This window comes from Telopea speciosissima, chromosome 4 (genome assembly GCF_018873765.1).
Source record: "Telopea speciosissima isolate NSW1024214 ecotype Mountain lineage chromosome 4, Tspe_v1, whole genome shotgun sequence".
NCBI classification, from domain to species: domain Eukaryota; kingdom Viridiplantae; phylum Streptophyta; class Magnoliopsida; order Proteales; family Proteaceae; genus Telopea; species Telopea speciosissima.
The window spans coordinates 69,054,943-69,076,605 of record NC_057919.1 but is presented as its reverse complement, the minus strand read 5'-3'; the positions used below and the strand labels follow the sequence as shown (position 1 = coordinate 69,076,605).

The following is a 21,663-nucleotide window of genomic DNA, read 5'->3' as shown; positions in this document are numbered from 1 at the left end:
CTTTCTAATTTTATTTCAGTTTACTTACTTAGTCTTACTTAGGCAAGTCTTAGATTACTTGGTGTACAAACCTCAATATTCTCTTGTAAGAGGCTTCTAGTAGTTTCCTTTTTCGTTACTTTCTAATTTTCAACTTTCTATTTTGTAAAGCTTAGGCCAAGCTATAAATAGGCCCCATCAGTTGTACTAGAATTCAGACTTGATTAATGGAATTTCTATTGCTTGCTTGCAAGTGTTTGGTCCGAGCAAGACTGGTGTTCAACAGCTGAGATAGCTGTAGGTGAGAGAGACCCAAGGCTGAGATAGCCTAACCCCCCCCCCTTCCTTATCCCTATCCCTATCCCCTATCTATCCTATCCCTTCTTCTTCCTCATCAATTCTTTATTTCTATTTTACTGTTCTAAGATTTTTTTTTCCCCTTTCTATCTATCCTTCTATTTTTTTTTTGTTCTTCCCATCGATCGCTACTGTTGCTGCCATCTTGTGAGTGCAATAATTGCGGCTGGAGAACTCTTGGAGGACTTGAATCAATCCACAATCATCACCAAGTACTGCTGCTTCTGTTTACACAATCAAGTAAATGACTTATCGGAGTCCTGCTTCCTATTTGGTGTGTTACAAATTCTTTGTCCATCTCTCAAATCAAGTAATGGGTTTTTGTTAAGTTTACTAATTTTCCCCTGCGTTGATTACCACATTCACTTATTGTCAAATTTGAAAAAGGTTTTAGTGAAATAGCAATGTTGAGAAATGAGATTGTTTTTTATGATTTAACACTGCTCCTTTTACTTTGGGCCTTTTCAGAGGGGACAGTCATTGCAGGACAAGGAAGTAAAATGTAATACCATGTCATCCCAGAATAACCCCATCCAAATTGCCAAGGCCCCAAAGGAACCCAAAATGGTAGCAGAGCTTGGTATGTACTTGGCTAGCTCTACAAAACTAAGAGTAGTTTCTGTGGATTGATTTGTGTAGGATAGTAAGAGTATATGGCAACTACTAGGAGTTTGAAACAATGATAACAAAGTTATGAAAGTGGGTCAAAACTACTAGGAGGGGGTCCAGCATATTGCTGTGACAAAGTCGGACAAAACTGCCAGTAGCAAGCTTGCAGCATATGTGGCTAACTAATGCCTGATTCAGCATTAATACTCTAGAGCATACTTGACTAAATCACTAAATGATTGAGCTTCCGGATAGCTTCTCTCAACTAGAAAGATAGGAAGATTAAGACCTATCTTCAGAATACTGCACAATGTAAATTATAATTAAGTCCCAAATAATCACAAAAAACGACTTAAGAATCCAATGGATGCCCCAACAAAACTCCAATACAAGCAGTTTGTATAATCTTAACCTATTTCTCTCTTGACCCTAATTACATGAAGCAGCAGGATAAGTAGCCAGAATTCAAGACAAAAAGTGCTTAGCAGCATTTGGAGAAATCAAATACTATGAACAATCAACAAGCATTCACCATCACATGATAGAGTTGAATCAATAAGGATATAGGTTGGAGTCAGAACTTTAATTAGGGCATATTTGAAGAATAGTATAACTCAACAATATCAGATACCATAACAATCAGAACTGCTATCCGGATCCAGAAAATGAATCTTTTCAATTCAACCACACTAAGAACAGAGCTTGATGCTATGGTCTAGCCTGTGAATCATATCCTTACATACTGACCTCCCCAATGCATTCCTTCCCCCCCCCCCCCAAACAAAAATAGCCATGACAAACCCACAAACACTAGAAAAATCAGAAAGGGAGAAAAGAACCAAACTGGTCCAACTAAAACAAAGGAAACTGAAGAGAACAAGCAAAGGCGGATGGGCCATACAAATTCCGGTGTAAATTATTTGAACTTGAAGTAAACAAATCAAGATGAAGAGACAGAAGGGTTTGTTCTGATTCTCCTTACTTGCCCCTTCTTGCAATCGAAACCACATCCACACTGGGGACATTCGTCGAAGTTTACCACGGGGAAATCAGCAGAAGTGATACCCACAGAGAAGTCGAGCTGATCGCCAATCCGAGTAACCTCGATGATGTTGACCCAGAACAAGAACACCTTCACACTGATACCCTGAAGCTGCGTGATCTTGTCCTTGGTGATATAGCCCTTAATTGTGGATCTGTATTTGAGTTCGTAGGAATTCTGAATAGTAAAACTACAAGTTTCATTCAAGTAAACAGAGAATTTGCCGGTAGAACTGTCGTAATCGTAACCTGATACCCCCGTATGGAGGAGACCCACCGGGAAATCGTAGGATTGAAGGATCTCATACGCAGTGAGTTGGTCATCGGCGGTCGTTAGAGAACAAAGACAGAGGAGACTGAAACAGACCAACACCGTTGGAGACAAGAGTCTTCGTCTGAGACTGAAGAAGACTCCGGACGACAAACCCATCTCTCACTTTCCCTAATCTCTACCTTCTCCACCTTCTCCACCTTCAAGATGCTTTCGACCAGAGGGAGAGAGAGAGAGAGAGAGAGAGAGAGAGAGAAAGCTAAACCGACACCGAAGAAGCCAAGAAATGGTTTCTTTCCTAAACAGGATGAAGAGGAGGGTTTGTTGACTTTGTTGCGGCCAAGGTAAGGAGGTGCCACGTCAGAATAAATGAGATGGATGAATTACAAAAGGACACGTGGCAGACATTGGGTGTTATATAAATGAGGCTGTATCCTTCTATCATGAGGATCTCCACAGCATATCCTATGAATAAATCTGGCAAGCAAGCAAGCAAGCCAAGGCAACGAGACAGTGCCGCAGCTTAGCTACTTATCCTTTTGAAGCTTTTGCCTTTTGGTCTTTTCTGGGAAAAGGAGGGGCAGTTGCGTGTGTGTGTCAACTTGGATTTAGAAAAGGCCAATACTAACCCTAGAGGAGGATAAAGGTTTGTTAGAATAGAGGGGGTGTTGAAATTATAAAGAATTTCATGTCAAAAAAAAAAATCTGTATGTCACACCAATGGTGACATGGACAATGAAATCATTCATATGGACCCATATATATTGTTTTTGATAATGATATGGACCCATATGTATATGTATGGCATCTCATATAAAAAGGAAAGAGATTAAAATTCTGGCACAATGAGAAAGTTCCTTTTTATTCTTTATTTTATGGGAGAAAGAATCTTACATGGGCGTGCGGAATTCCTAGGGCATAGTGGTCATTTCATGCACTCCTGTCTCTTTCTATTATCTTTATATATACTTAAGGATCAAATCTATTTCCTTACCCGGGCCTTCGAATGACATTGAAAAGATATCATGCAATAGTGGAAAATAATATATACCATTCGAAAATAGGGAGTAAACAAACATTAATGACCCTTGATGGATGTACTTTTCCTTCACCGGTTGATAAAAAAAAACCTTTCTCCTATAATGAATAAAATAAAAATTGAACCAATAAAGGGTTCAGTTTATAAAAGACAACAAAACTGATTGTTATCAATCTATTCCGTGTTGGTCCATTATCAATTTATTTTAATGGCCCTTTGTCAATTTGTTATCGGTCTCTCAATTTTTATATATATAAAAAAGGTCGATGTTCTCTGTGCCAAGGGCGTAAAACTGCGCCCAGACACATGGGGTGGTATTTCCGCCATTCAAGGGGGTGGGGCAGTCATTTCACTCACCCCCATGTCTTTGGCGTAGCCTACGTCCCCGGGACAGAGAACATTTCCCTCTCCCCAAAAAATAAAAGACATATTGAATTTTATCTGGTTTATATAATTTTTATTGATTTTTTTTATTTCGAAATTGCAGTTTGGTGTTCGATTAAGGTGCGAATCACACTAGTTATTCTAACAAACACAACATACTCATGCAGTCATGTGTCATGAAATCATAATTGTCTACTACTAAGATGAGCAAAAAACAAAATTTACTTTCGAATGGGTGAGCGTATCATGCAAACAGTGGGGGTATTTTCAATAATTCGTAAATAGGAAGGATGTTTTAAGACCATAGGATGGTGGTTGAAGGTTGAACCCTTCCCACACGGTGTAGTTAAACTTTCCCCATTTTCCCCATAACATATTGTATCTCCTGAAAGCCTTGACAGTAATCTTATAATGCTATTTTAATTTACCGATTAATCTCATTTGTTGGTTTAAGGAAGAGAAAATAACACTCTCATGGGGACCAAATAAGATAAAAGAAAAAATCAACATAAAATTTACTTATATTATCATCTTATACGTCAAACCAATAGTGTAAAACAAATACTATATTTAATGAAGTGATAGAAAAGAATCCACATATTTAACAAGAAAAGAGACGGGAGAGAGATGGCAAGAAGGGAGTATACTCTGATAGCATAAACCCTTTTCCCTAAGATAAAAGTTAGTGGACCCAGACCAATTTTTCCTTCATTCATGGACATCGGTATTGTCAAATGGCCACAAGAAAGGTAGTTTCCACATTGTCAATAAGGATAGGAGTATAATGATGACCTAAGATTCCAATCATCAGGATAAATTATGTACAAAAACTTTGAATTTTTTATGTGTAATACCATTTCTAACCATTGAACTATACAACCTATGCTAAAGAGGACAAACAGGAATCGTTATCATGGGGTAGGGTGGTCATTTCCTCTCATATGTGAGGAATTGGAGAAAATTGGAGCGAACAGCGAATTGAAGATGATAATTATTCGGACAAACAGATACACTCAGTAACATTTGAGTAAATTAACATTGATCAACTGTCCTAGCTAAGAACATTTGGGTTTTGGACCAGCCATATAATCCTTCCTACCATGTGGTAGAAATCAAATAGAACATCCAAAATTAAATCTAAACCATCCTCGAAAATATTCTATACAAAATCATGAACTTTGGGATTGTTTGGACTCCAACTAACATAGCAACCATGCCTTCACCTCTTTGCTTCTAAATCAAATATGGGAAAAATTGTACAAAGCAAATAGCATTCTAGTAGATTCTTTGTTCTACTGCCTTATTATTCTACTGTTAATAAACTAATAACAACGAAGATAACCAATCTACCATTACCTGCAACTAATTTCTCCTAAGAAGCAGAAACGAGGAGGTCTCCTTCAATCCCCTTTGATAGCTCTTCATTGCAATCGAACCCACAACCACACTGCGGCGACTCCAGGAAGTTTTCGATAGGGTAAGAAGCAGAAGCGATTCCCACGGAGAATTGAAGCTCATCGCCGCTCCGAACCACATCAACGATGTTCACCCAAAAGAGAAGAATTTTAACACTGACGCCCTTCAATTGAGTGAGCTTGTCTTTAGAGATATAGCCTGAGATGGTGGGCTGGTAGTTGAGCTGGTAGGAATCGATCAGGGAAAAGCTGCAGCTACTATTCAAATAAGCTGAGAACTTCCCCGTAGATCTGTCTAAATCATACCTGACGATCGATTTTGGGACAATTCCCACCGGGAAATCATATTGTTGGAGGGCTTCGTAAGCAGTCAGTGTATCATCGTCGTCGGCCGCTGGTGTTGCAGGGAAAGACATCAAGCAGAGCAAGATTAAACATAGAAACGGCATCAAAGACATGGATCTTGGTTCCAACAGCGAACCCATCTGTAATTTACCTGGAACAGAAGAGAAGACGAATTAAGGAATTGGGTTAGTTTCAATCGGGAAAAATACTTAGGGTTGGGGAATGAATATGTTTCGATTAATTCCCCCTTTATGGAATGAATTTCCTTGGGGATACCTACACTGGATGAATCGTTGAAACGTAGTGGGTTTCTGGAACTGGAAGGGAATTTAATGGTAGGGAAGCGTGGCTCTCGCTTGATCACAGAAGAACCAGGGAAGAAGGCGAATTCTTCAGTTCAGATTTCAGATGAGCTCCATATTCTTCAGTTGATCCCATTTGTCTCCTCACAGTCAAGTCTGTCAGTGACCTGATTTTTATAAGCACCAGAGGAATGATTCCCTGTACTGTCCACATAGGAAGGCCTTAGATAAAATGAGACCCAATATTGCCCATATATATATATGGGGCGCTGTTCTACGCCCACACACATTGGGGGTGGGCGTAATGACCATCCTGCCCCTCTCGAGTGGCAGGCTTATGTGTCTAAGCGCATGTTACGACACAGAGAACATTCTTCTTTATATATATTTAAGGGAACAATGTTGGCTGATAGCCAGATTACATGAAATTAGTCTTAAAAATCTATTTCAATGTCAAACTTTTTAAATATAGGTTGAATCAATGATGGGTTAAAATTGGAAGGAAAAAAAAAATAACACGAACAGAGATTTAATTCATGGTATCCACACCAGTATCGTTCCTATAGGTTACCATCGGATAGCGATATGTATCATCATATTAGGGTTGTATTGTATCAGTTTATTTGTATCGGTCAAGTATCGTTATCGGTCATGGTCAATACTCATATATGGATCAACTGTATCATTTGAATGGATACCAATTCTTAAAATTGTGCACAAGGGATATATATAATTGAAGGGCAGAAATTTCACACAATACCAAAATGGGAAACTACACCAATAAAAGTTTGGGAGACAGTTTCGTTTAATAAGTTTTGCTTGAAGAGAAAGAGTGTTACTTTACTCACTTAATCCTTTAAATTGCCACATTATATCCCAAAATGCAAAACTGCATGGACTCTATAGAACCCTTTCCCTTGTGGACCTTATAAACAACCTTTTTAGTATTTGAAAGAGAAAAGTGGGAACATCTTCCGCAACCCAAATGCATATGCTTTTGAATAAATTTGACTTTGAGATTGTAATCTCTGTGGTGCTTTCTTGTAGCAACTGTTAAACGGTGGGAAAGTTTCATGAGGAAAAAGAAAAGAGTGAAAAAGGTGGAAAGTTTCTGCATGGGCACCTTGGTGGTTACGGTGCGATTGGAAGAACTCATGAAGGCTCCTGCATCTTTGCTATAGCCGGAGCAATACATGCCCCCTCCATCCAGCAGGCTCATCTCAAGGCCATTCTCCGTGGCCTCCAAGCAGCCAAGGACTTTGGGTACCAAGATCTTATTGTGAACTGTGATTCTAAGGAGACTATTGCTGAGCTAAGTGATAATTCTATCAACAATTGGCGGAATTGGGACTTGGCCTCCCGAGATCAAAGCCTTAACGGACGGCTTCCGTTCGGTGTCCCTCCAGTTTTGTTTTAGGGAAAGCAACCTATGTGCAGATTGGTTAGCCAATTCGGTCCACCTCTTAACAGAGATTAATTTCTGTACACCCCCCCACGCCCCCTCCCTGCAGCATCTCGTTTTAACAGATGCGGCACCTCAATTTTTTCATTAAGGGGTAAATCTCCTCCCTAATATTTATGTATATATATATATATATATATCTTTTCTTTTTCTCAAAAAAAAAAGAAAAGAAAAGGTTAGAAAAAATCATTATTAAATAGGCGTATCCGCTTTTAGTGCATTACATATGCAATAATTCTGCTTTTTTGTTTTGTTTTTTTGGTGGGAGAGGTGGGGAAGGGGGTTGGGGGAATTTAACTAGTCTCCGGGGAGCGCTGCACGTCCAAGGTGCTGCCAGTCATAGAGTTGTGCTGCACATATCTTTAGGTGTGTATCGAGATATGTGCAGCATAGATCAACCACTAGATGCGCCCTAGGCACTGGGTTCCCTGGAGACAATCCTGATCCAGTTGGGGGTGAGGGGATGTATTTTTTTTTTTGGTAATATGAGGGGACGTGTTGGAAGCAGGGAATATAGGTCCCCACACCTGATCATTACCATTAATATTTTTATAAATTGATCCGATACACTTACCCAAAAAAACAAACCGATATTGATCGAGTATACCTATATGGATCCGCCGATACAACCAATCCATACCGATTTCGAAAACCACTGTTGGAAGAGGAATCCAATGAGGCATTCTTGGATCCATTTATGTGCTCAACCATTCTTTAAGTCCAATTAGATAAGTTAACCAAAACCTCGCTTGATGACCTCTGGGACCATTCATAATGTTTTGAAGCCCCTTGTTTATGGTTGATTACTAAAATGAAACGATTCTGGATCCTTTGTATGTGTGTGAAGAACGTCGTACCCTTGATGGTAAATTTTGTCTCTAATCTTTTTTTCAACTTTGTTGTCTTCTTGAATATTATCTATCAATGGAATGGAAGATGATATTGTCAAAAATCACAAGATAAATTTGAATCATTTATTTTAATGTTTTATTTAAGTGAAAAAGAATGCCATTTGATCGCACCAGACACACTGTCCTTGCGTCCTGACATAGGGACATACAAAATGACTACCACACCTCAGATCATTTCAGGGGATTAAAGGGGTGCAATGATCATTTTGCTCACCCTTGTGTCAGGGCGCATGGGTAGCATGTGCGGCACAACTGTGGCATTCTATTCCACTGTGATCACCAACCCATAAATCTTTTGTCATGTATATTGGTTTCTTACATGGAACAAACGCCAGCTTGTTCATTAAATATTTCTTGAAGAAATACAGAATCTGAAAGTGCTCTCTAAAATAGAATCCAATTTAATGCTTTCATATATTTCATAGTAATTCTAACAATGGAGTTATTTGAGGTTGGAAGACATCTTCTGGAAGGCGGCTATGGGGATGATGGTGAAGACTCGCTTCATGAGACCATTGCCATAACAGTGGAAGACAAAGGCGAAGGTCTTGTCCAGGACCCGCGCTGTAGCTTCGACGACGCGGTGAGTTGGGTGCTCATAGAGTTCAGATCTGGCGGAGGAGGAATGAGATGCCCAATAGTCCAACCACGGATTCCAGTGTTCTTTCTCAGTAGATCAAACACTATTGGTTCAATTTCTTCTACAGTGTCACAGCATTTCATTAGAGCCCAAAAAAACTAAATCTGTTTCTGGAATAATATAGACCTGAGATCAGTACCATTTGCGGCTGTCAGCAAGCGAAGAAAGAGACAGCTCCAAGGCACCTAGTGCAACCATAACAGGAGAGTTTCCAACAGAGAAATGAAGAGAAAGAGGAGTCCCCAGTAGAGGATCAAGCAGTGAAGAACAGGAGAATCCCCATCTCTTTCCTCTTCTCTCTTCTGATTTCGTTGATATCGGAAGAGGAATGGAGCTGGGGAAAACGAGAACAGAGATAACAGAGGATGTTCTTTGTCACAGCATGGTGTGGAATGCATGGCAGCCTTTCACTGTAGTCACAGGCAGAAGACCTGGACTCAATGAAACTGCGGGACAACTCCATTTTAGGATCCATCACAGCTTAAGGCTACCCAATTCCCAGGTGCAGGGAACCAAGACCAACACTGAATCTTTCCAAAGATAAGCGTTGGCCAAACTTCCCAAGAAGAAACTCCTGGAGGAAGGAGTGTCACCAACTTTGATCCTCATACCTACTAGGAAGCCTTCAACTTCCTTCTTGATCAAATGAACTAGTTTCTCTGGCCTCGACACCCATCTGCCAAAAATCCTCAGGTTTTGATCTGCCAAGCCAGAGGTGATAAATTGTGGCATTGGCACAGAGAGGGCGAGCTTCTTAACTTGGTCCAGGGAAGATTTTGGGTTGGCCATGTTTGAACTTTGATTTAAATGGTTTCCATGTCCTCATTGGTCAAGGTATGATAGCTTAGTTTATTTAAGTTTTGCAATAGCAACCATAAAGATCATTTCGGCCTCCATAAAACTCAAACCACCCACAGGAACTAAAGCAGCAGAATAATATCATCTAGACAGCTATCTGACTATCTCCTCATCTCCTTGCAACAACAACAACAACAACAACTACTCGACCTTATCCTAACTAAATGGGGTCAGCTATATGGATCCTTTCAAACAAAGTAAAGAAAACTGAGGCCCTCACAAAGGGAAAGGAAAGTAAGAGGACTGAAGAATAAAAATGAAGAAATGAGCTAAGAAAAGTGAAAAATGGAAAATGAAAAATGAAAGGATATAAAGCTTTTAGTTTACATTAAAGATACATATTTCTAGTAGATAGGAGGTTCAAGTAGATGTGGATAGTGGTGTGCCCAAAAAAAACGAGCACCATCTGTTCATCCATATTAACATTTTGATTTTCCTACATAAGCTGTGCAAATGGAGCTCTGAGGAATCATAGTCCATATCCATATAAGTTTTTTCTTTTTTAATGACAGAGTAAAAGATAATAAAACACAATAGCATCCGAAAACGCTGAACAGACCAAAATTCCTATGTACAATCATCATGTATAATTTATTACATCAGCCCAAATCATAATGTTTGAGTATACTATCCATAAGATGGCTTCAAAGAATCAAAGTACAACAAACAGCTCCAGGGATGAGGAAAAATCTTATCTGCATTTTTTTTTTTTTTTTGGGTTTTTGAGGTGGGGAAGGGAAGGTCGGGATGTAGAAGAACCTACAACTGAAAGATACATTCACAGTGTGATCAGTAATGTCTGTCGTAAGATATGATGGCAGCAAAGAGCTGACGAAGCTTTCTTTAAACAAAGTTTGCAATTGACAGTAATGAACATATATGCAAATCCTAATCACAGCCTAAAGGGTGAAAGGACAAACGATTTGTTACATACAGGTACGCATCAATTCAGCTCACTTCCTTGAGTCTCTTTATCAAAGCATCTAGAGATTTCTTCTTTGGGTTCTGCTTGAGCCCCCTCGTTCCAAAGGATCCAAAATACCGATCTGAAGGATCCTTTAACTTCTCTGAAACCGTCACCACTTTCCTATAGTCCAGCAAATTATAGCTTCTCTCCCTGATCACAGGGTTGAGAAAATTCTCAGGATGACTGCTCAAAAGTAAACTAATCAATTGCCTCGCTTCAGCCAGTGCTGACTTCAACTGATTTGCATCTGCATCTGAGAAAAGATGAGCTTGGTTTTCTGTGAATGATTCCAGAAGCCTAATATCCACATCAATCCCCATAATAGCATTTACATTAAACCTCTTCACCGAATCTCCAACTAGAACCCCAACGATCGTCTCAGATATATGGGAAAGAACATCTTGCAAGACCCTTTTAAGTACTTGAACTGGCAAAATCTGTTGAGCAGTGGAAACCAATGTCTCCAGATATATAATCACTTCATTGACATACTCGTTCCCATTTTGTAGTGGTTCATCAGCCATCCAATTCACATTCTCAGTCAACATCATGAACCCATCAGCTTTGGCTTTAAGCATACCAGAAAGCATCTCTTCTGCTGCATCACGGGCATTTTTCAGTGGAAACTGCCTCTTCCTTCTCTCTGCCATTCTCAAGGGTATGCCCGAAAGCTGCGCAGCATGACGGAAGAAAAAATCACAGGCTCTCTCCAAAACCGCCATGTTTGCTGCTACCTGCATTGCCTGGGAGACTCCATGTATTGATGTATTGATAAGCTTAACCAGTGCCCCATCCAAGACCTCACTCAACAACCGGTCCAAGTATTTCTTGACCACATCATAGAAATCTAGCTGCCCACCATACGACATGAAGCTTACAGAATCCTCTATGAATGACCTTACGATTCGGCAAAAATCTGGAACGGTAGATGAAAACGGTGCAATATAGGGGAATGCCGGAATTATATCAAATGTTTGGAGCTGAAACGACAGCACATTCATCGAATACTCATACTCCTTCTTCATCATCATCTGCTCAAACTTATCGGCAGCAAGAGCTTCTCCAATGAATTTCCTACAATCAGAGAGCAAGAGCTCATGATACTTGTCCCTGTGCTTGCTTAGAACAACGAGCAGAGCATCCACAGGGTACCCATATCTACGCAGGGTCACACTAAGCAGACTAACGTAATCTTTTATCAACAGGAGATGATTGGCGGTTTGCATCCTGGAGAACTGATCCTCTAATACGGAACACATTTTATTGACGGCTGTTTCCCATAGAGTATCAACCTCAAACTTGGAAATTAAGCCACCACCCGTCCTGAAAACCCGGTCTTCCACGATAAAGAATCCGGCAATCTGTGCGAAAAAGGTCTGGTGGGATTCGAGAAAGGGAGTCATGGAAGATACCTGAAAATCAGACGTCAACTGAAGCTTCCGGTTCTCGAAATAGTACTGCTTAAAGCGATCCTCAAGCCCTAGGGTTTGGTGGATATGGTGAGCCCTGTACAAAGGCGTCAAGTCAAATCCCAAGAGATCAGTGCCACCATTACTAAATTTCTCCTTGCCATCTCCAGTAGCACCAGTGACAACGTCATCATCGTCTTCCTCTTCAAGGGCATAGACACAATCCCTCAAGCTGAGCCTGCTCTGCTCCTCGGCCTGACGTTGCTTGATTCGAAACTCCTCCTCTCTCTGTCTGGCCGACGAAGCCTGCCCTATTGCCAATTGACCTAAATTCCGACTAACGATCCGGATCTCGACGAGCCAATCGCCGAATTCCTTACTGACCCTTTTCTCGATATGCGATCGGATGGCTGGGATCTGCTTCTCGAGCATCTTCCGAAGCGTGAAAGACGGGGTTTTCTCAAGGAAACCCCTCTCGATCGCATCGACGCACTTCAAGGCCATGTAGAAGTTGTTGCCGGAGAGATGGAAGTTGACTCTGGAACAGAGTTCCATCAATCGAATACAAATTTGGACAGAATCGAGTGCAAGGGAGACGTTGCTGCTGACTTTCTGAGCCTCGACGAAGGCGTCGAGGGAGGTGAGAAGGGGACCGGCGACTGACTGCAAAACTTCGTTGGAATGGTAGAGGGAGGACTTGAGTGAATCGACGTCGGAGAGGAGGGATCGGAGGTCATCAACGGCCATGATAAAGTCCTGGTAGTGTTCCTTACAGACCTCCTCAATCTCGGACTCCGTAGACTTTGTGAAGTGGCGGAGGTGTTGGAGAAGGGTATCGGGTTTACCAGAAGCGAAGGCTTTCCGTACGAAAGAACCTAAATCTTCGCCGTTGCAGATGGCGGAAGAGAGGTGCAGTTGGTCAAGCTTGTCCGAAGATTCGCCATCGTTGGCGACGGGAGCGACTTTGCGTCTTATCCTTGACGTCTGCATCTATCTAGTCTCTGGATTCACGGAGGATATTTAGCGGTAACAGAGAGAAAAAGGGGGCTATCCACCATGCGGAGAACGAAGGAAGACAGGAGGAAGAGTTCTTCTTCTTCACCAAGAAAAAGATGGAGAAGGGAGTTAGAATCTGAAAGTGTTTGACGATTTTCCGACCTGAAATCGGTTTAGACCTCGATTTCAAGAATGACAAAAATTGTAAAATTGACAGTGGAGGAGATTGAAAGATACCTGAGTCTTATCTATTTCTAAACCGGCTGGCAGCCAGAAACATTCGGAAATGAGAAAACCACATCGACACAGACCGGTGGTTCAGTACGTAACAACAGCACTTTACTTCTTCATCAGTTCATCTGATCCATATCGGACCGGGCTACACTGTGGACCGGTGGTCCAGTATGTAAGAATAACTGATTTTCCTTAAAAACAATTTCCAAAATATTGTTTTTTAAGCTAATTCCATGGTCCATGCTCACTTTGTTACACATTACTCAACTTTAACCTGTTATTGTCTATAAAGGTCATGTCATACCTGATCCATTAGAGGCGGAATGATGCTAAGCTCTCTCAAGTAGAATGTTGAAAGTGGAAAGATAAGTCATTAACCTAAATTGGGAAATTTTCTATCACTCCCTGAACTTGTCTCATATTTACTCATCTATATTTACTCAAACTCTCTTGTTAGAAGTTCCACCTTTGATTCCCCTTCCAAAATCTAACCTTGACCCATTAAGGGGTGAGGGACGGGATTTGCAGAATGAGTGGGGGTGATCGCGGGTTATAATAGGATTAGCGTGGAGCTCAATCGAAAGATGAGGGGGATGGTTCTCGGAGAGAGAAGGAGAGGTGACCGATTAAGTGATAAAAATGAAGGGAATTTGGCCATTTTAAAATAACAGGGGAGAAGGAGAGGTAAGAGTTCATTTTTCTTGGGAAATCAGAGGTGGAACTTCTGACAGGGAGTTTGAGTAGATAATGGATAAATTTAGGGGAGTGATAGAAATTTTCTCATCTAAAAATCGATGGTGAACTCTATCTGCCCCACTATGATTTTTTGTGGCTTCAAATTTGTTGGATCAAACCCAAGGCACTTGATTGTTCTCAAATGGCATGCATTCAATGTTAAATTATTATTTATTGAAACTTGTGGAACCTGTTTCTATTACTATCGATATGTGCTTACCTATGTTTACCCAAAAAAAGGCCTTGTTATACCATTATGTTTTACACTAAAAAAATAATATCAATATATATATATATATATATATATATATATATATATGTGTTTACTGATATTATTTTTCCATTACTAAGGGTGTTAATTTGATAATAAAATTCTCAGCAGTACCGGCGGGGTGGTGGTGCACATCCGATGGCACAACAGAGGTCATATGTGCCATGTGGGCCACCTGGCCTCTGCTGTGCCGTCAGATGTGCACCGCCACCCCGTCGGTACTGCAGAGGATCCTGATCCGTTAATTTGGGACCAAAATAAAAGACTTTTTCAAGTTGATCCATTTGAATCCGAAGCAAACTCACTTCCTTACTAAGTTTTGGAAATTGGGACTAATCATTAAATGGGATAGGATGGTTTTGAGACAAGTTTCTCAACAAGTTCAAAATCGAAAAAATCAATAAGGAATGGGAAGAACTAGAACCATTAGGACCTATTTAAGATGCATATTTACACATTTAAGGTTAGTATAGTTACAACTTACATAAAGAATTATGTCATAATTATAAAGAAAAAACTAAGGGTTATGTGTCAAATAAACACTTAGTGTTTGAGATTTTGAATAGAGATGTAAATAGATCAAATACAGATTGGATGTAATCGGATCCGGATATTCTCTGTTTGGATACGGATATCCCTACATGAATACGAATGCAAATCAAATTTAGATTTTCGACTATCGGTTTACATCCGTGACTTCTGTAACCTGGACCTTACTCCTCCCAGTGGATATGATTCACTCTCAATCCATGTCTCTCAGTTATCTCAGTCTCATGATTTCCATTTCCTCATTCTTTAGAATCTATTGAACCCTCAAGATCATTAGTTACTTATTTTTATTATTAGTAGGATATCTATTCGGATCGGATAAATTTTATTTTGGATTATTCGAATTCACTCATAGCCCTAAATGAATACGAATGTGAATCAAATTCATATCTTCGAATATCTGTGTACATTCCTAATTTTTAGGGTCCAAAACTATCAAGGAATCAAATCGGGTTGTGTTGCAATCACAAAGAAACAATTTTTAGTGTTTGAGACTTTAACTGCTAAGGAATTGGACCATCCTATTATTAAATGGGATTGAAATCTAATTTTGAGACCACTTAATAAACGAGGCGGTTTTGAGATTGACCCCCTTGAGACCGGAACTAATAAGGACCATCTCAATCACCCGTAACGGTCCCGTTTGACACCCTTAACTACCACCCTCAACCAATACCAATACCAAACCCAACTCTACTCTGTATACTAATAAGCCTTTACCTAAAACACTAAAAGAAAAAATGTAAGGCAGATTTTATTTGATGAGATTGCTTAATCAGGCCTACACAAGGCAAGTTGTTTAAGGGATGGGCCTCAAATCTTTTGTTTACCAAATCTGCCACTAAACCCATTAAGGGACAAGTAAAACTACGATATTTTTGGACCCTAGATATACTTGACGAGCTATCTCTACCTAAGAGTTTAGGTTTTATTACCTCTCCCCAAACCCCCCCCCCCCCCTCCAAAAAAGAAAAAAAACAAAGACCCTAGGTTTTTTAGATTGGACCCTCTAACAAGGTAGATGACTCAGGAGGTCAAGTGTTCAACCATTGGTAAGAACAAAATATTTGTCTACATTGTAGTAGGGGTGTAAGTTTGGCCGTATCAGCCTTGAGTCCGAATAGGGCCTGGATTGGATTTTTCAAACCTAAGGGTGGGTTAGTATTGAAATTTTCAGGCCTTGGATCAAAGTCGGGCTGGGCCAGGGATGAGGCCTCGATCTAAGCCCAGCCCAGCCTGACCTTGTGTCAATTTATTGTTTACATTTTGTAATATTTTTTAGTATCTAATTATCTATTGATTTACCCCAAAAAAAAAAGGCTAATTTGTCTATTGAATGAAAATATTTATTTTTAAGATTGGGCTAAATTTTTTAACCCAAAGAAATGTCTAATAGTAAATTGACTATGAAACAAATCAATACCTAATCCCACGTGTCTCATTTTTTGAATGCATAGGATGATGTAAATGACAAAAAAGCAAGGTAAGTCAGGACCAACCCGGCCCAGCCCAGCCAGATCAGGGTCAATCAATGTTGGCCTGGGCAGAGATATCTCAGCCCGACCTAGGGCCGGGTTGGGCTTGGGTTGAGCTAAGAAGACTCAGGGTTAGGCTAGGGTTTTAAAAAACCCGACCCAACCCAGCCCTATTTCACTCCTACATTGTAGTGTTATTCTGGTTTCCACTACTACCAGGGGAGAGTGATCGTAGATCAGTTAGCTCAACCCTCGCTTGGTTGCTGGGTTCCTTTTTCCTGTTGACCTGCTCAGGTACATGAGGGGGCCTATAAGAGGAAGTGTTTGAGAATAATTCAATAATCTATGGAAGCTTCTTCAACACTAATTGAATCAAAATATTGGGGAAAAAAAAAGAATTAAACACACTATTGAAAGAAAGAACAAAATTTGACACAACTACAATATCAGGAAATACAACAAATACAGCAAGTTAACTGCAAGCTATATAATAGACAATTGGCACGGACATGCTCTATATACAACATTTCTCTAAGGGCTGATTTTCTCTGTGCCGCAGCGTAGCCTGCACCCAGACACATGGGCCTGCCATTTAGGGTGGCAGAGTGATCATTTCACTCACCCCCATGTGTTTGGGCGCAGCCTGCACCCTTGGTACAGAAAACATTCTCCCTTTCTCTAATTAAGTCTTCATATATAGTATATCTACAAAGTACTTCTCTACTCTAGGTCTCTATGAGAGGGGGAAATGAGATGTTGGTGGTGTTCCAATCCTTCCTCCAGTCCTTCTAATTTGTTATTCTTCGATGCTTTGGGATTTCTGTACATCATGTAGAGCACTAGCTGAGCTATTCCAAGTAAACATCCAATCCCATTTGGTACCTGTTTAATTAAGAAAACTCAGTTTTAGTTCCTTCTTGTCTCTCTTCTTCCTTGACTAACAAGGAATTTATTTCCTCGGTAGATGAAAAAGAGAAGGACAAGTGTTTGTTAAAATGAAAAGCAGAAACAAAGTATAGTCTAAGGAAGCAAAGATTAGCTTGAAAGGGTGTCAATAAATACCATGGGGGTACTTAATTAATTAACAAGACACGAAAGAGAGGTTTTTCCCTGTGTCTATCCTATATTTTCCATAACGAAACACACCCATAAATTAATCATAAAAATTGTTGTAGTTTTTCTTCCCAAGTGGTTATACCTTTTAAGGGAAGCCCAGCTCCCACGCAAGAGCAGCAGTTGGCACTCCCCAACTGGAGGGCAGGTGAGGTTTTTGTTGAATTGCATGTTTGAAACTGTTAAGTAAAGATTTCTGGTCCTATGGAGTGTATTTTAAGGTTGTGTTTGGTATGTATTTTTTGGGATTTGATGATTCTTAATCTAAAACACATTTTTTTTTTTTTTTAATAGTAAAGTCTAAAACGCATTCAAAAGCGAGAAAATAAAAAATAATCAGATTTTAGAATGCAAATATATTATTGTTCCCTCTTGTAAAATTAGTGGTACAACTACAAGCGGAAAATTAAAATTGTTGCTACCCAGATGATAGGAATGTTCATGCTATATGGATTTGCAGTCAATGATAGAATAATTCACTTCAATCCCTTTGGGTTCACAAATACCCTCCTAGACTTTAGTATATTCTAAATACCTTTTTAGAATCCATTTCTTTGGCTGTTAATTGGCTAGCAGGAACACTGCTGCAACCAGGGTAGCAGTAAAATTTAGTCTGTTAAGTTGGGCCTTTTTTAAAAACAAAAAAATCAAAAAAATTTGGCCCAAGTCAAGGTCCCCAAGATCAGCCTAAGCCCGGTCCAGACCAGCCCTTAGAGAGGGCTGAGCGGAATTATTCCCTTGTCATTTTTATGTTATTTTTACACAAAATTGAGAAATATATTTGTTAACTTAAACAACTTAAATGAGCGTGGATCGACCTCTGGTGTGTAGGACCCACACCCCATGTGTTACTTGGTGAAGCCTGGCCTTAGTCCAAAAAGTGTTGTGGTGATTCTTCGACCTATTTCGGTTCATGTCATCGAACCGGATGGATTTCAGGTGAAGGGGCAGTTTTGTACTTTCCGGGTTTAGGGTTTTCTTATATAATGTTGTTATCTATTTTGGTTCAGGTCTAAACCGAGTGGATTTCAGGGGGAGGGGCAGTTTTGTACTTTCTGTGGTTAAGTTTTCTTATATAATGTTGTTATCTCTTTGAGAGATGTGTGAGGGGGTTTTGTATTTTACTTCATAAATTAGTGGATTTGTACTATCGCTCAGATGTGGACATAGTTTTCCTTCTTGGGGGTGAACCATGTAAATCTTGTCTTGCGCTTGAGTATTCTCTTTCACTTTGCAATTTCTTCTGCAAAATCGTCATTCTGGGCGTTGTTTGTTTTAACACCACGGAGGGTCCAGGTTTGACCCCATTTATCCTCGGATCAGGACCTGATCCAAACTCTATGTTAACGCCTCATTGTGTATATTTCTCTTCTTCTCCCCTCTATGAAACAACATATTTGTCTCTCATTATAGAAGGAGAGAGATATAAACCTAGGGAACACAAGTGTTATCCAACAGTCCAAGCACCTTAATGGTCTAAATGGACACTTAGTGACATAGACTGAGGAGTAGTTGTGTGTTTGTTTAACCTCTAACCCTTTTTAAGTCCTAATCTATGAGAATTTTAATAGTAGTTTGCATTTAATTTGAATGTAATAGACTGTTGGTAATGTGCACAATAGTCTGGCAAAATTCCAATCCATGGATTCAGGAGTTATGTTCAACTTCATCCATGTATAATTCACGGTGATCTTAATACAGTTTCTCAATATTTTTACCCAGGAAAAAAAAAAAAGAAAAAAGAATTGTAATAGTAGTTTGCATTTATTTTGATTGTAGAAAAGTAAAAAAGTTAGAGAACTTACTCCAAGAAAATAGTCTCCAACAAGAAGTGCATAGAAGGCCCAAATCCCTCCATTCAAGAATAGGAAGAATGATAGAAAGAAAGGCATATACTCCACACTCTTCATCGTCACCACTGTTTTCTGTAATATATATTTATTTCCATATAAATATAAGCTCAGATATTATTTAATTTTCAAACACATGAAACCACACATCAAATTCGATATTAATGGATAACATATATTAATATATATAAGAGAGAAGCTAGGCTAGCTTCATAAATTATATACCTAATTTTGACTTTAATCAAGAGATTAGTATAAGATTTGAAAAAGCCTATACTTTTATAATCCTTTAAGTTATTTGTTTTAGGGATGTAGCAGAGGAGGCAGATAGGGTTGGTACAAAGTCATCCTTATATTACTCGTTTTACTCGTTTTCCACTCTTAGAAGTTCAACTTAACGACTAGGCCACATCCACCTAACTAGAGTTTGACCATATGTAGTCTTCAATTTTATCCCTTTTTGAAGTTTCTCCCATGTTTGAGATGTTGAGATTTATAGGCTTATAGCCTCACATCAATTTGCTACTGTGATACTTGTTGAGGTTTCATGCGAAAGACAGAAGCAATAATCTCACATTGGATGTGAATAGTTTAACGTGGAGACTTATGGGTACTTGGACGCACATTCTCCTTTTAACGGGTAGTAGGATGAGTTCTATACTTCTACCCAAGTCCCAATAAGGGGTACGGAGCCAAGGTTGTGGCAAAGCCACCTGTGCACCTCCGAAAATGAAGTCTGAGAAGATCTTGGTTGTTTTCGCGTGGAGGAGAAGATTATTGGGATCCCACACAAAAGATGAAAGTAATAATCTTCCATCGGATATGAGTAGCGGAATGTGGAGATCGATTTTTTAGGTACTGAGACACTCTCTTCTTTACGGCTAGCTTTTAAGAATGAGTTTTACACTTCTACCCAAGTCCTTAAGCCCCATTTGTTTGACAGAGACTTAGGTGGGGTGGGAGAATTATACTGGGGCAGGAAAGTGTTGATATCATGATATGGCATTTGAAAATCTCACCCCAGGCCAACCTTGCTTATTTAACTTGGGGTGGTGAACTTACAAAAACTTAAGGAACAACATTAAATACTTTGTTTGCTCACATGACATCTGAAAATCCCAAACCTATGTTATTCAAAGTCCCACAAAAAATCCTGGATTTGGATCCTCTACGGCCTGGGGTTGAGCGGCCATCATGAGATTAATGAATTTTTATTTTTTTTGTTTGGAGAAAATTAAAGAATTTAGTTAAGAACTTCACTGGTGAGCTTACCATGGCTATCAGAGGTGATCCATACATGATTATATTTAGACCTGCACATACAAATCCTAGTACATCAATCCTCGTATCTCCTTCCAGTGCCAATCGAGTACCCAGAACCTTTGCTGCCAGAAATCCCCCATCCAATACCACAAGAAGAATTGCCGTCTTCGCCTGAAATTAACAAGAACAGTACTGTATTTTCTTATAGATGAAGACCAGGTAAATGAAAATATTTAACGATGGTGATTAGGGTTAATTACCTTCATCTTTGCAGGTGCAAATATAAGGAATAAGACAACATAAATGGCTTCCACAAGAACACCAAAACCATTGACAGTGGCAACAAGATAACTACCAGGTCTGATGATTCCATAGTAAGTCCAAAGACCAGAGCTGAGCAAAGTGCAGATATAAGGAATGCTTTCAAACTCCTCTGTAGATCTGTTCTTTACTATTCTTACAAAAGTCCCTCTGTTTCCACATATATTAATTATCAACTTAATTAGTTCTTAACTTCTCATATCAAAAATCCAGATGAACTAAGAATGAGAGAGAAAGAAATAACAACTTACATGGGAGAAAGGAAGACCAGAACAGAAATGATGTTGCCTACTACTCCAATATAGAAACTTAGGCTTTCCATTTTCACTGAATTTCTCTGCATATACAGAGGAAGTTAAAAGAAGGTTAAGACGAGGAGAAGAGTGAAGGATTATCTCTTAAGTAGTCTCAATTAAGTATAAATAAACTCTTAATTGGATCAAGGTCCAAGACCCGATCATGGCGCCCATGTGGAGTGGCCTGACCCACCCGTGAGCAAGGGGAGGGAAGGGGGGTGTCTTAGGATTTTGACTATCATTAATATTGGAAACCGAATTTTCCCTCTCTCTTTACTCTCCAATTACTTTTGTTTAATGTGAGATTTCAATTCTTTCCAAGGATTTGTGGTGTTGGATTCTCTGTGGAGAAACCAAACAAAATACTCAAAGATCGTGAAAGAGATTATTTGAGTTTGTGAAGCTTGTAATCAAATCCGTACAAGATCTTCCTCCACTGCATTCCCACCTCCGTTCAAGTAATATCCGAGTGGTGATTTATTTACATAAACAAATACAAAATGCACTTCATTTTGCTTCTAAATTGAATTATTTAGGAGTGAAAACAGGGAAGTCGCTTTTATCTTCCATG

At 39.6% G+C, this 21,663-nt stretch overlaps 4 protein-coding genes across 4 annotated transcripts; all 4 read right to left on the bottom strand.

Moving 5' to 3' along the window:
- Positions 1-1,823: 1,823 nt before the first annotated feature.
- Positions 1,824-2,446, bottom strand: LOC122657657. The gene has a single exon (XM_043852425.1). It carries the CDS (start codon positions 2,414-2,416, stop codon positions 1,886-1,888), a length of 531 nt encoding a protein of 176 aa, XP_043708360.1. The 5' UTR covers positions 2,417-2,446; the 3' UTR covers positions 1,824-1,885.
- Positions 2,447-4,931: 2,485 nt separating this feature from the next.
- Positions 4,932-5,580, bottom strand: LOC122658022 (uncharacterized protein At5g01610-like). The gene has a single exon (XM_043852873.1). It carries the CDS (start codon positions 5,578-5,580, stop codon positions 5,053-5,055), a length of 528 nt encoding a protein of 175 aa, XP_043708808.1. The 3' UTR covers positions 4,932-5,052.
- Positions 5,501-21,118, bottom strand: LOC122658021 (bidirectional sugar transporter SWEET17-like). Its single transcript, XM_043852872.1, has 5 exons — positions 21,048-21,118; positions 20,736-20,946; positions 20,485-20,646; positions 19,168-19,287; positions 5,501-5,591 (listed from the first exon to the last, which is right to left on the bottom strand). The coding sequence occupies exons 1-5, from the start codon at positions 21,116-21,118 to the stop codon at positions 5,544-5,546; spliced, it is 612 nt and encodes a 203-aa protein (XP_043708807.1). The 3' UTR covers positions 5,501-5,543.
- LOC122658020 (exocyst complex component SEC15B-like) lies at positions 10,137-21,505 on the bottom strand. The gene is made up of 3 exons (XM_043852870.1): positions 21,496-21,505; positions 19,963-19,973; positions 10,137-12,984 (listed from the first exon to the last, which is right to left on the bottom strand). Exon 3 carries the CDS (start codon positions 12,977-12,979, stop codon positions 10,562-10,564), a length of 2,418 nt encoding a protein of 805 aa, XP_043708805.1. The 5' UTR covers positions 12,980-12,984; positions 19,963-19,973; positions 21,496-21,505; the 3' UTR covers positions 10,137-10,561.
- Positions 21,506-21,663: the final 158 nt, after the last annotated feature.